This window comes from Alternaria metachromatica (genome assembly GCF_023757995.1).
Source record: "Alternaria metachromatica strain BMP 0045 chromosome Unknown scaffold_8, whole genome shotgun sequence".
NCBI classification, from domain to species: Eukaryota; Fungi; Ascomycota; class Dothideomycetes; order Pleosporales; family Pleosporaceae; genus Alternaria; species Alternaria metachromatica.
This window is the reverse complement of record NW_026055499.1, coordinates 964,938-977,765: the sequence shown is the minus strand read 5'-3', so window position 1 is coordinate 977,765 and position 12,828 is coordinate 964,938. Positions and strand designations below refer to the sequence as shown.

Genomic DNA, 12,828 nt, shown 5'->3' with positions numbered 1-12,828 from the left:
CACTTCAGAAACATCTCGAGAATCTATATTCGATGCGATAATTGATGCTGGGTATATAAGCGACAGTAACAAGAGATGCACGGCGATAGAAAGTTTAACGCAACGCTAACAACCAGAGGCGGAAATAGTCCGCGCCGTCGCAAGAAATTACGGAAGAATTGCGGAGCAGGAACAGAAGTAGAAGTTCGGAGGCGCGCAAGTGACTTTTTTTAATGTGGATTCAGCCCGATGGACTGCCTTGGAAGTGCCTTGAAGGCGTGCGGCGGCGGACTGGGCCTCGGCACGGACGGACATTGGATGGGAGGACCGACACGGAGCCACCGGTCAGTCGGTAATGCGCGATCGTCTCTCCTGGGAAAATAATGCCGCCGGAGAAAGACCGCAGAATATGCACCGGCATTTGATGCAGATGTGGAAACCTGTGGTCACGGCGACCGGAATGTGGAGGTGAGGTGTAATCGCGCTGTGACCGGTTTCGAGGCTGATCGCGAAGATAATCGCGACAATATATCGAACCACTGTCACACACCCATGTGGTGGGCGCACAAGGCTTCTGGCATGTCTTCCCTCAGACCGCGCCCATGAGGAACTTCCAGTGGAAATCGGTGCTGGTAATATCGAGCGACGGAGTCACGTCCCGTAAACTCGGTAATTTCTCCACTCCATTGGTCGTACCACTCCCGTTAATTTTAGGCAGTGACAGATTGTGGAGGAGAGACACAGTCCGTCCCGAGCCTGTCGCTAGCTCAAATGTGTTGCCGTTCGGGCTTCCCCTACCCATTGCATCGTGCAGCGCTAGTCTCATGACTGAAGTGATGCGTCGGAAGCGCCCAAACGCGTCTTCTTGACTGTCTTGAGCATCGCGAGGGCGAGGCATTTGCGAGGATAGTTGTTCGCGATAGTAGTCGAATGACTTCGCTATTTGGAGCTCGCTAGCGTCCCAACCCGGCATGGGCGAGGCGTGTATGGCCAACTTGCTCAAGCTGGTGATGGTGTTGATCAGGTTGAGCCAGTCGATCAGCGACACGAAATCGAAATGCTTGGTCGGGAGCTTTGTGCTGTTGTCAAGGAACTGTTCGACGGACCGGACCAAGGTGACGCGTAGTGATAGCTGGAAGCCCGAAGCCCACGGTGTACTATCGCGATCTACGAGATCGATGGAAGCTGCCGTTCGATACAGGTGTATGCGTGCTGCAAGCTGTAGCCATTGCAGTATCGCTAGTCAGAAATTAGCAATTGCGAACGTTACAGTGACGTTACTGCTTACTGAAATCCTTCGCTTGCAGCTTGGATGCAAGACGAATGTTCTCCCACTTATCGCTCAGTCGTTTGACTTGTGTACGAACAACCACTGCTTGCTCTGACTGATTACGGAAAGTCTCCTCCACATCCTCCATGTATTGACAGACATCCGTTAGTATTGGAAGGACGGCATCTGATGTGTTTTCCCACGATGAGGCCAATTCTGACGCGTAGTTTCGGAGCGTGCTGGTGTGCGTCATTGTCCTTGCCTTGACTGGCTCCATCAGACCCAAGTTGGAAGATAGGTAGTAACATCCCAAATAAGCCCGCTTAGCTTCCCTGTCTCGCGGGCTTTCCTTTTGTAGAGGACTCCTCACAGTCCTCCCTATACTGTCCAGACCCAGATCGTGTGCGATACCCAAGCACAACTGGAGAAGCATCGTGATCGAAACGGCTTGGACGTCCATGTAGTGATGATGCCAGGCTATGAAGACCAAGAGTCCCTGTAGGAGGTCCAAGCTCTTTTCGCCTTTCATTATCCGGACCATGACCACTTTACGAAACTCTAGGCTCAGTGCTCTTTGAAGCGGGACCGAATCGTAGGAAGAGACTGTTAGCACAGCAAACATCAACATCGTCCGACTCTGGAAGAGGTCCTGACAGCGGGCGTCTCTCGGTAGTGATACAAAGGGGAAGAAGTCGACCATGCTGCGATACGTGTCGAGCAGCATCTGCATGTGCACCAGGCTGATCGATCTGATAACAGGATCCAATCGGCCAAGGCAAGACAGTGTGTCGTTCATTGATTCCCAGAATGACGCCGAACTCTCCGATTGATTTGCGTGAGCCGGAAGACTCAAGGTCCTCGGAGCAGTTGGCATTGATACAGGCGGGGCGGTGATTGGTGTCGGCGTCGGCATTTGCTGTGTGGAATCCAACAATTGTGATGGGATCGTGGCTACCGAGGGCAGACTACATTGTGTCGGAGCCGGTGCCATCGTCGCAACAATAGCAGACAACTTGTCCAGCTTCTTGTCGAAGTCGCGCAACTTGGTGGGTGTTTGGCCATCGCTGCGCGCTTTTGCTGGCCGCCTGCGCGCAACATGTTCCACACACTCGACTCTTGCCTTTTGGCATCTGGGGCACGTGTCATTCAATGTGGAGCAAAAATATGGCTGGGGTAAACAAACCTCTGGCAGAGAGCCGGCGTGTCAGATGGAACGCAGCGAACCTTGTGTTTTCGACAGCGCTCGCACGCAAAGGCGTTCCCTATCCTCCCTTCTTTTGCGTCCATGGCGGGGACAGAACTGGCAGTCTTGGGGGAAGGAGAGCCATCGGCCTCCGGCTGGGTACCCAGGCTGCTCATGTGGGGAAGTCCGATCATGTGGTGCCAAGTCCGGGGTCAAACTGCAGTTGTGAATTGAGTCCCTCAAACGCGCGTAACGGGTGCACCAGAGATCAACGCTATGCTGACAGGGCGGGAGACAATGCCGCAAGCCATTGCATCGGAACAACTTCGACACAAGAGCCTTTGAAATGGGTTCCGCCGAGGGCCCGTCTATGTGGCGGTGCGAAATGATCAAGATACCTCGGGTAGTATATGTCGGTATATTGATGGTCCGCTTGGAACCGGTTGCTTACTCCCGACGGTCTGGGGGCGTGAAAGCCGCCTAATTGCCCTGGCGGAACTGCTCCGAAGCTCCATCCGGCACCAGTGCTGATAAGTCCGTCATGTCAACGTTGCGCCTCGCATTGAATGGACGGCAATGGTGATGGCCTCCAGTGCTGGCCAAAGCAAGCGGCGCGACGCTACCGTCATAGTTTCCTCGCTCTTCTCCGCCCAATTTCAATCATGACTCACCTCTAGTGCCACAACCACGACGAAATGACCCAGAAAGCGCATCGCGACTATCAGGATGGCTTCGCCGGGAGGATAGGATGGGGTAAACGTCCGGCGCTGCTACTTGTCGATGTTTGTAACGCCTACTGGAGCGATGCCAGCCCATTGGACACCAAGTCGAACCCTGCGTCTGCGGCGGCGCCCGCGTCCATCGCAAAACTCGTCTCTGCCGCCCGCCAAGGCAAAACGCCGTTGATCTGGACGCGAGTCGAATACACGAAGCCGGACATGTCGGATGCGGGCCTGTTCTACAGCAAAGTACCGCTACTCAAGCTGTTCCAAGTCGGCTGCGGGAACGGCCTTGAAAGTTGGTATCCTGGTTTAGAGCCCGCCGCTGGTGAAGTCGTCGTCCCCAAGCGCTACCCGTCCGCATTCTTCGGGACCGATCTGGCTGCGCAACTCCAAAGTTGCAACGTCGATACTGTCATAATCTGTGGTGTCAGTACAAGTGGTTGCGTCCGCGCGACTGCCCTCGATTGCATGTGCTTTGGATTTCGACCAATGGTGCGGATCGACTCGGCAACGCATGAGTCCCTGTAAATGTCACTAATCATCATTCCAGGTCGTGGGAGAAGCATGCGGTGACTTATCACCTGCGGTCCACAAAGCAAACCTTTCCGACATCAATGCAAAGATGGCGGATGTGGTTTCTGAGAATGAAGCAGTTCAGAAGCTGCAGGCTGGATGGAACTGAGCGGGCCGCGCGGCTACGGTACCGCGCCGCAGAACTAGTTCCAGGAGGTAAAGCTCCTGTCGCTGTCAGTTAATACAGTCATTTAGGTTCTTCTCAAGTTCGCCTACATGAAGCCGAGCAAGTTTCTCGTGTACGATACTGTGTCACGAAGGCATGTGGGGATGGCGGCCACCACGAACGACAAATAGCACGGAATATTAATAAAGCATACTCCTATTTCGAGAAAGAGCCAAGGGTAACGAAAGACGGGCTGTAGAAGGCGTAGTCAAGGTGCATCATCTAATAGGAAGGTGTTGAGCGTGGCGTGATGGTCCGTTCTTTCTTTTGACTAACATTCCACTTTGGCAACCACAAGCCAGGCACTGGGTTCACACGAGGCGATCCTTCACTATTCACTGTTTTGGAACCACTGCTTCACTGCGCGTTACTTTATCACACAAAATCACTCACATCGCTAGTCACAATGCCGACAAAACCTCTTAGCAGAACCCACGAGTGACAACGAGCAGACGCGTGTCCGGTCTCCGAGCACATTTGCGCGTTTGCTATCGATCACTGCATCGGCGTCTCTATATACACTTTCTAATCCACAATACACTCGAAAGCGACGCGACACTGTGCCCAACTCAAGCGCATCAACAACACTCGAAGCATTCCGATCACATTTCTCCGCCAGCGTCAGAGCCACCGCCAAAGCAATTTCTGATATGAACCGAAGAAACTCAGCGTTCCCGATACCACAGCACACGCCTTATCCCGGTGCAGAACCAGTGCCCGATTGTGTGTGGGTATGCTGTGGATGCAGAAGAAGATGGGAGACGAAGGAGCTCGGCAATCTCTGTGTCGGCTGCAGTCACAAATACTCTGTTGACTGTTGCCAGCTTGCCGGATAGCAAACCATTGCGGGGGTTGAGGAGATGACACAAGGATGAGTTAAGGTGCGCCAGTCTACGCTCTTGATCTAACAAAGGCTAATGTAGCGGCGTTCTTCAGCTGGTAACATACCCAGCGGTCGAGAGTGTGTACGGAATTGTGCTTGTAGCCATGGATGAACGTGATGGTGGCAAGCGCAATCAAAAAAAGTATCCATTGGTATGCATCCCTCTTCAATGCCATGATCTACAAAATTCACTCCGCTCATGCTTCACACAGGTAAAGTGCTGTACTCCATTCGGTCCTCTAACACAACTACTGGGTACCCATTCGGCAATAAAGCTAACGCCTGACTCTGCTTGATTCCTCCAATGGCTCGATTTGATTGCATACCTTCCATACACCATTACGCTCCTCATCGGCGGTACTACCATCTCTTCCGACCACTTAGATTCAGGTCCTCATGGTTTGGTGCCCAGCGACCACGGCAGTTGGAAATCTCCTTGGGGGCCTGCCCCGGACGACTTCTTCGGTCTCCACATGGCAAAGATAGGCGGAGGCGTGAGCTCATGCGCGCACTTCCTCCACTCGTCGCTCGCTTCCGACTTCTCGTTGTCGAAAGCAATCTTCAGCAGAGACTGAAATCCAAACTTGTCGTAAAGCGGTTTTCCCATGGCAGAAGCTTCCATCCAACATTCGAGATCAAGCCCGTCCGCGCGTGTAATACCAACGTGCATGAGGAGAGAGCCAACACCACGATTCCGATGGGCAGGGTCTACCGCCATCCAGTTGAGTGCTAATACTAAGTCAGCGACAAGAAGAAGATCTTTTCGACTTTTCGCACAATCACGTTTCTTCATCCGGAAATAGCGCGTTTGAGGGGAAAGAAAATGCTCCACTTACCACAGTGTGGCCGCGTCATCCAATTCGCTCGCGGCCTGTACACCTGATTGAGTATTGACTCGCAGAAGCTCCGATATTCGCCCTCGGGCCACCATGGCGCGGTCAACTTTGGTGTGCCTGCAGCGAATGGGTTGACAGTCGAAATTACCCATTGCGAGCAACCGACTGTCTTGTTAGTGACTGTGTCGAAGGCGTAGAACCAGTGGCTGGAATTGTCCTCTTGGTGTTGTTTCCAGAAGCGTTGTTTTGATTCGGCGACGGCGAGGTCGCGATGGGCGCTCGTGTAGCCAAGGACCGGGAAGAACAGTTGCATGAACGGCTCATAAGGTGTGTAGTTCGCAGCCCAGATAACATCCAGTATCTCATCCAGCTCTTGCTTTGTCTTTGCCTCCCGGATCACGTATCGTTGTCCCATCGCAGTGGATTGGCGGTTGCGTCAAGCCATGGCGACATCGGCCAGGTAAAGTAGTCTGCAAGTGCGCTACCTCGCCGCCGCTGCGCATTGACAGCGCAATCGGAGATATAGCTTGACCCAAGTATTGGACATCGTAGATTGCCGTGTTAGGGTGAAGTTGCCCAACAAGGAAGGTACCGTCGACACATTTAGCGTCTTGGCGAGGCTGGCAAGTAACACCCTTTTGCCCCAGCACACCTTCCCCGATAGCCCCTCACTTTTACACACATCCAGCCACTCGGTAGCACTTGTATCGCTATCATCATCTCCAGATGCTTGCGACCTTCCTCGATCGTACCGGCGCCGCAAGACAGATTTCTCGGCGATGTAACGATGGACCGAGGCTGGTCGCGTCGCTATTCATTCATGGTCCGCGCTCGGAGCGGTGCGATTGGGGTATGGTGTTGTCGGGACGTGCTTGCGACGTATGTTTGTGAAACTCGAGGCGAATTCTGTGACACCCAATGAGCGCGCTCCGTCTTATGGAGCCGCGGAGGCTTGCTTTCTACATTCACTCCACAAAGCGGATCGAAGAATGGAGCGACCTCCAGCATATGCGCCAGTCTGCAGCGATGAACAGGAAGAAATCCTAGCAGAGCTAGAAGAGAAGGATGGCGTTTCCTGGAACTCTAAGAGTACTGAAATCATCCCGACCAACACGCGCAGCTTCGTGGCGTACATGTCCATCCTGCTGCTCTCTCTTTCAGCGAACATTCTCCTGGTGATGGACAATGCAAGGCTTCGAATCGCGCACAGTCCAGCTAAGAGCAACTACAGTAAGTGACAGCCTGATCGGTCTGATGCTAGCTCACGAAGATCAAAGGTGGATTAGCCTACGATACTACTGTGCCATATCACGCGACGACAAAGTACTGGCATCCGAACGCCAGTGATAGTGATATGGAAGGGGCATGGGACGCTATTGACACCAATGCCATGGCAGTCACGCTCGACGACAGATTCGCAAAACGTGTCGGTCTACCCAACTCTACTCGGTTTCCATGGGATACTGAGAGAAGCATCTACTACGTCAAAGGAATCCATGATCTGCATTGTCTTGTACGTATACATGATGATGTTTGTGTCCATCCGCTGATTGCATCAGAAACTCATCCGGAAAGCCATTGTGTCAAAGCATAACGACGACCCACAGCCCTTCAATCTCCTTCACATCTACCACTGCCTTGACGGACTTCGGCAGGACATCATGTGTAATGCGGACGACACACCGGTACCAGCCCCTGTTACACACCAGTCGGGCGAAGGTCAGCTTCGACAGTGTCGTGACTGGGACAAGCTGATTGCCTGGGCCACGCGTCCTGACCAACATGCTTGCTACGAGTTTGACGATTATCGTGAAGCAACGAACACACTGGAAAACTTTGCATTCTGTCCTCCGGGTTCGCCTTACCGGGAGTTTCAAGAGGCTTATTTCCAGCATCATGGACACAAAGACGCGTATGAGCTGTATGGTGATGAAGAAGAAATCGTGGTTTTCTGAAGTCGTGGCTGGGATACACCTTAGGCATACCTGGTGCGGGAACGTTCCTGGTCGTTTGCACCAATTAAAATACGAATGTACCTGTTTTGAAACTTAATCGCGGTAGCAGGGACCACTTTATCGTCAGAAGTTCGGATGAACATGCAACTTAATATCGATGGAGGCTACACTACATGATCAGCATCAGCCACTAATGGTCGAACGCCATGGATCGGAAGGGTATGTACCTCAGATCTGCCCTGACCACGAAAAGCGTCAGGCAAATTCCGCGGCCAACTCCAAGGTCAACCGATGTCCCATGCCGTCAACGCTTCCTTATATCGGCCCGGGCCAACTGCATTGTTACGATGGCCGTGCGGCGAGAAGGCAAAAAGCGCAGTGCGACACTGGCAGGAGTAAGGCATTCATAGAGAGTGGATGAGCGGCGCCGAAGACATGCGCGTCTGAAACTTCGGAATGGCATGATTACCTACGAGAAGTAATAGTTCCGAAACTACTACGCTGAGGTACGTAGCAGTCGACACATATATTTCGAGGCGAAGGACAGCAAATTCAACACCGTCTTCATCCCGTCCTCACACACTATCTTTGACGTAAGCAAGAATGTCTTCGGGCGGGTTTATCCACTGACGCCGAGCAGAACCAAAAGATCTCACCAAGCATATCAATTACCAACTACCTGCCATGCACGCTACTATCGCTCTACTTCCGCTGCTTGCCTTCGCGATGGGCATCGCTGCAGCTCCAGCACCCCTGCATCCCGTTGCCCGGGCCGTACCAGACATCAACGAAGTCGCCCGAAACCCGGCTCCCATCGATCATCATGTCGGTTGGGACGACCATGGCAAACCGACACTCGGGGATATCAGCCACCTCAGTCCAGAGGACATCAAGAAGCTCAAAGACCTCATTAAGCATCTACTTGGTGGCAGTCACTCTGCGTAGGACCTTATCAGAAGTCGTACATGGAGAAAGTGACGTCATTTAAGGTACGCGCTCGAAACTTCGCTTTTCTGAGATGTAGCTAACAAGTGTAGCTCCCAGAATTCTCCTACAGACAAGTCTGCCATCTACTTGCGCATACGAAAGAGGTGGAGTCCTTTTCCCGCATGCGTCGTCGCTCTAGCCGCCAGGGCCGCCATAGCAATATGATCAAATACGACTAATTTCGAGATTTTTACTGCTCTACTTTACTTGCTCAGCCCTGAACATTCCGATCTGTCTTGGCTAATTCCACGGCCTTTTTCATGCAACAACCTGTGAGCAGCCATCATCTGACGCGCAGCGCCACCACTGCAGCGACCGCCCCACTGCAAGCTCGCGTATCAATGGAACACTGCACAAGATATGTGCTGGCAAATGTTCCACGACGGCATTGGTCAATTGACCATCAATCGCCCGGCAACGTACAGTCGTGACACATTGCCGAGCCTGATGTGTCACAAAGGTCACATCACGGTAGAAGATCCCAGAGTGAGCTAATCAGCGATCGGAAGATGACGAGTGTCGTTGTAGCTAGAGAGCTAACATACTGGCTTTCCTCCGCCGCTTACTCCCGTAGCTTCCGACGTGTACCTTTCACTAACATACCAGCAAATCCTAACCTGACCCGAACTTCCGGCGCAGTAGCACAAACAGCTCTTTGAAACAGAAAAAGTTCAACCGAGGATACACAAGCGTCTGGCCGACCTTGCATGTTCGTCCCTCTGTGTGGCTGCACCTGCGCAACGTCGTACCGCCGCTTCCTGGTCTAGCAGACCCCTTTTCCCCGGTCTACTAACAATCCAACTGACTTCGCTTGTTTGCAAGTGTCTTGCTCCAAGATTAAGAACGGATAATGACAGCGTGTGCTATGGTGATTGTGAGCGAGCCCTCAATGCAGGTTACCTACACGGTGGCAGCTCGCAATCTCACATTACCTGCACGTCATGTCGGTATTAGACGGTTGAGCGCGTTTGTAAGCTCCACCTTCATACAAACGAGCAAACGGCCTGTTTGCACGCCTTCCCTTGTCTATTCCTGCGCGTGATAGGCCACGCATAATACCTCGCTACCTATTACTGGCGCACTCACTTCGTCGGTATCTAGCCATTCTAACCTCGGATACGATGCAATGATGCCGCAATCTCTTTTTGCTTCTTCCCATCATCCCCTCCCGCGCCAACCGGGAAGCAGCGCGGATGTCGGTCCGTACATCAATGTGATTACGTGGGTTCTTTTGATTACCTCCGCGTTGGCGGTCCTGACTAGGCTTGTTACCAAGCGTGCGTTGAAGCGGAGCTTAGATATTGACGATGGTTTTGTCTTGCTGGCTTTGGTACGTCACGTTTGATTGAGCTGGATTATTGTTTCAAATCCCGCTTTTGCTGACTGATGGGGAATAGATTGCGACTATAGGCTCTGGTATCTCTGTCAGTGTCCAGACAGGTCATGGCCTTGGGCGAGACATCCTGCTGTTGACTGAGGATCAGATCTTGGCGTATCAGAAAGTAAGCGGCTTAGTGACCGTTGTCTACATTGATATTCTGCTAAGTTCTTTTGTAGGCCGAGTATGCGAACAAGCTGCTCTACATCGCAACTCTGTGTTTCGCAAAGTTGTCCATCATCTCGCTGCTAAAGATTCTGACCGCATCAAAACTACATCGGATCTTAGGTTTGCTACTCACCGTCTTCATTGCTTCTTGGAGCATCCTGTCTGGACTTGTGTCTGCGTTTCAGTGCGGCGCTGAAGAGCCATGGCGCTTCCTTGAGAGAGGAGGGAGTTGCTTCGACTTGGTATGTAAGACTTCGGCCGTCTTCATTGACATTGCTGACACTTCGAGGAGGCCGCCTTTTGGCAGTCCGTGGGCGTCGTGAACATACTGACGGATCTGGCACTCATACTGTTCCCGGTTCACGTAATCATGACCCTACAAATGAGCACGAGCAAGAAAGTTACGATCCTGACGTTCTTCGGCGCACGATCACTGTAAGTTTTGCATATAACTATCATAGTAGTCTTCTACTAACGCGCCACAGAGACATCGCAGCGACTGCCGCCCAAATGGCGTTCCTCCACGGCTTCGCTTCACCCAACCCGACGAAAGACCTCTGGACATGGACACTCCTCACCCAGATCATTGAGTGCATCACCATCCTAACATCATGCGTACCCTACCTACGACCGCTCCTGGAGCACGTTCCATCAGGTCTCTACGGTACCGACACGATACGACACCGAGGTACGACCCCAGAGCACGGCTACTCGCGCACTAAAAGCAATTCGTATCAGCTCTCCAGCATCGCTTCGAAAGTGGGTAGCAGAACAAAACATAATCGGAAGAGTCAGGTGGAAGGTGGCGGGCTCAAACGCTTTTTACCAATGCGCTCGCACAACAGAACGACAAATGCAAATTCTGCATCGGGCATCCCTGGAGGTCCTCCGCGACCTGACGGCGAAATGGATGTTGAGATAACAGCTGTACATCACAAACATGGCGACGAGAAACGGTGGGATGACAAGAGATGGGAGACTGCAAGTACGGGCAGCTTTTCGAAGATCCTGAAGACTACTGTTGTTAGTGCGGAGTGGGAAGACGTAGGAGCAAAGCGTGGCGATGCGTCCAGTGATGAGATTGCGATTTTGCGTTGATGTTCGCTCGTTAAAGGTGCTTTTGCGGTAGCATCAAGAGTTCTATACCCATTGATCTGGTGCTAAAGTCCAACGAACCCAATGGTGCACGATCTTCATGATTCCCTCATTGTATCAAAAGAACTACGACACGTTTGTTGACCAGTGTCAACGTCGAAATGCCTGAGTATCGTGACATCATACGCGTGAAATTACAGTCAATGCTCCGGCGATGTGGTATCCCCGTGGGCCTGTGAAGCTGTGCGAACGTTTTGCAGTGCCAATTGTCGCGTGGCTCACGCACGGGTTGCAACCTTGAAGATTAGTGAGCTGGTTCCAATTGCAACTATCCGTCTGAAGGTTTAGAACTGACATGCCACTCAGCTGCGAGTACCGAGTCCAAATTGCTTATAGGCTAGAGAAACTTGAATGAGCATAACTTGCACGCGAGGTGGGTCAAGCCCGATACCAAGTCCGGCATTCAAGTTAGCCCCACGCTTGCTCCGGTCAACAGCAAGTCGTGCGCCTTTTTGGGCTTTCGCCCCCTGTAGCATGCCGCACTTGGACTTCTACTAGGAGATGTAACGCGGCATGCCTGTGGCTGCATATGTCAGCCTCTAAGAGTAGATCGAGATGCAACACGCGTGAACTGCATCTGCGCAGGTTCCCGACAATAGTACGATGTCCGAGAGTCACGCTGAGGCGTGCAGGTGATGGTAGTGGACTCTGTGCAAGGGACAGAACAGCTAGACGCCACATTGAGATCGGCCTGGTTGTGTTCTGGTAACGCATTCTCTGCTCGCATGGAACCTTTAGGACACAAAAGCACCACACGACTCGCTTGGAATGCTGGAACAGATATCGCGATGCGTCATGATAGCCGTTGAGAATGCGTGCACGGATGGAGGAGGCGACTTCCCACATGGGCGGTCGATTACTAACTAGCGTCACACAAGATGGAACGAACCCCGGAGCCACCCCTTCCGTCTTCCCTCATTCCCCAACCACCGCACCGCTCATCGTCCAATTCGTGCCACGGACAATCTGCCGGGAGGTCTATGCCTTCGACTACAACGGTGTGACAGCCGTTATTGTGACCACATGCCGCATGCTCTACCCTCGATCAGCATGCCGAGGGGAGACGACGGCGGCCCAATGTTGCACGCCCAGTGACATGCAGCGACGAATGACGCTCTGAACCCCTTTTCGCGATTGAAAACCATCATGATCTACTGCTGAGTTCGGGAAGTACCAACGCCTCTTTCTTGGGCATATGCAAAGCGCGACGCGCCGGTGCAAACACGCATCTGTCCGTTCCAGCATCGACCATGCCGTTTGACAAACACGCGAAGACCGGGGAATGTTAATTTCGCCTCTACCACACTTAATGCATGCGAACAAGGGGTCTGCAGGAATGCATGTCACCGCTTTCCGCAGGTTAGGCACCCAATGGTGTGCGACCGAGGCACCAATCAACGCCCGTTTCACTGTGGGGTGCCCTCTGAAACTACGACTGCAGTGCGATACGTCGACTTGCGAGCTGCCGCCGTCACTGCAGAGAGCCTACAACTGCCTTTGCGGTGCGAAACGTTGGCTTGGTGTCTTTCACTCGGACGCTTAGTTGCATTGCCGAGCGACCGCCTCCTAGACC

General features: G+C 52.7%; 5 protein-coding genes across 5 annotated transcripts; 3 read left to right on the top strand and 2 right to left on the bottom strand.

Annotated features, from left to right (window-relative positions):
- Positions 1-568: 568 nt before the first annotated feature.
- Positions 569-1,790, bottom strand: J4E83_004767 (uncharacterized protein; the record flags this gene model as incomplete). Its single annotated transcript, XM_049331692.1, has 2 exons — positions 569-1,218; positions 1,268-1,790. The coding sequence occupies 2 exons, from the start codon at positions 1,788-1,790 to the stop codon at positions 569-571; spliced, it is 1,173 nt and encodes a 390-aa protein (XP_049189466.1).
- A 1,337-nt stretch (positions 1,791-3,127) lies between these two features.
- J4E83_004766 (uncharacterized protein) lies at positions 3,128-3,836 on the top strand (the record flags this gene model as incomplete). The annotated part of the gene is made up of 2 exons (XM_049331691.1): positions 3,128-3,646; positions 3,705-3,836. The coding sequence occupies 2 exons, from the start codon at positions 3,128-3,130 to the stop codon at positions 3,834-3,836; spliced, it is 651 nt and encodes a 216-aa protein (XP_049189465.1).
- Positions 3,837-5,170: 1,334 nt separating this feature from the next.
- J4E83_004765 (uncharacterized protein) lies at positions 5,171-6,027 on the bottom strand (the record flags this gene model as incomplete). The annotated part of the gene is made up of 2 exons (XM_049331690.1): positions 5,171-5,505; positions 5,613-6,027. 2 exons carry the CDS (start codon positions 6,025-6,027, stop codon positions 5,171-5,173), a joined length of 750 nt encoding a protein of 249 aa, XP_049189464.1.
- A 574-nt stretch (positions 6,028-6,601) lies between these two features.
- Positions 6,602-7,567, top strand: J4E83_004764 (uncharacterized protein; the record flags this gene model as incomplete). The annotated part of the gene is made up of 3 exons (XM_049331689.1): positions 6,602-6,842; positions 6,890-7,125; positions 7,172-7,567. The coding sequence occupies 3 exons, from the start codon at positions 6,602-6,604 to the stop codon at positions 7,565-7,567; spliced, it is 873 nt and encodes a 290-aa protein (XP_049189463.1).
- A 1,928-nt stretch (positions 7,568-9,495) lies between these two features.
- On the top strand, positions 9,496-10,867 carry J4E83_004763 (uncharacterized protein; the record flags this gene model as incomplete). The annotated part of the gene is made up of 6 exons (XM_049331688.1): positions 9,496-9,501; positions 9,952-10,056; positions 10,112-10,342; positions 10,390-10,535; positions 10,586-10,788; positions 10,839-10,867. The coding sequence occupies 6 exons, from the start codon at positions 9,496-9,498 to the stop codon at positions 10,865-10,867; spliced, it is 720 nt and encodes a 239-aa protein (XP_049189462.1).
- Between the last annotated feature and the right edge of the window lie 1,961 nt (positions 10,868-12,828).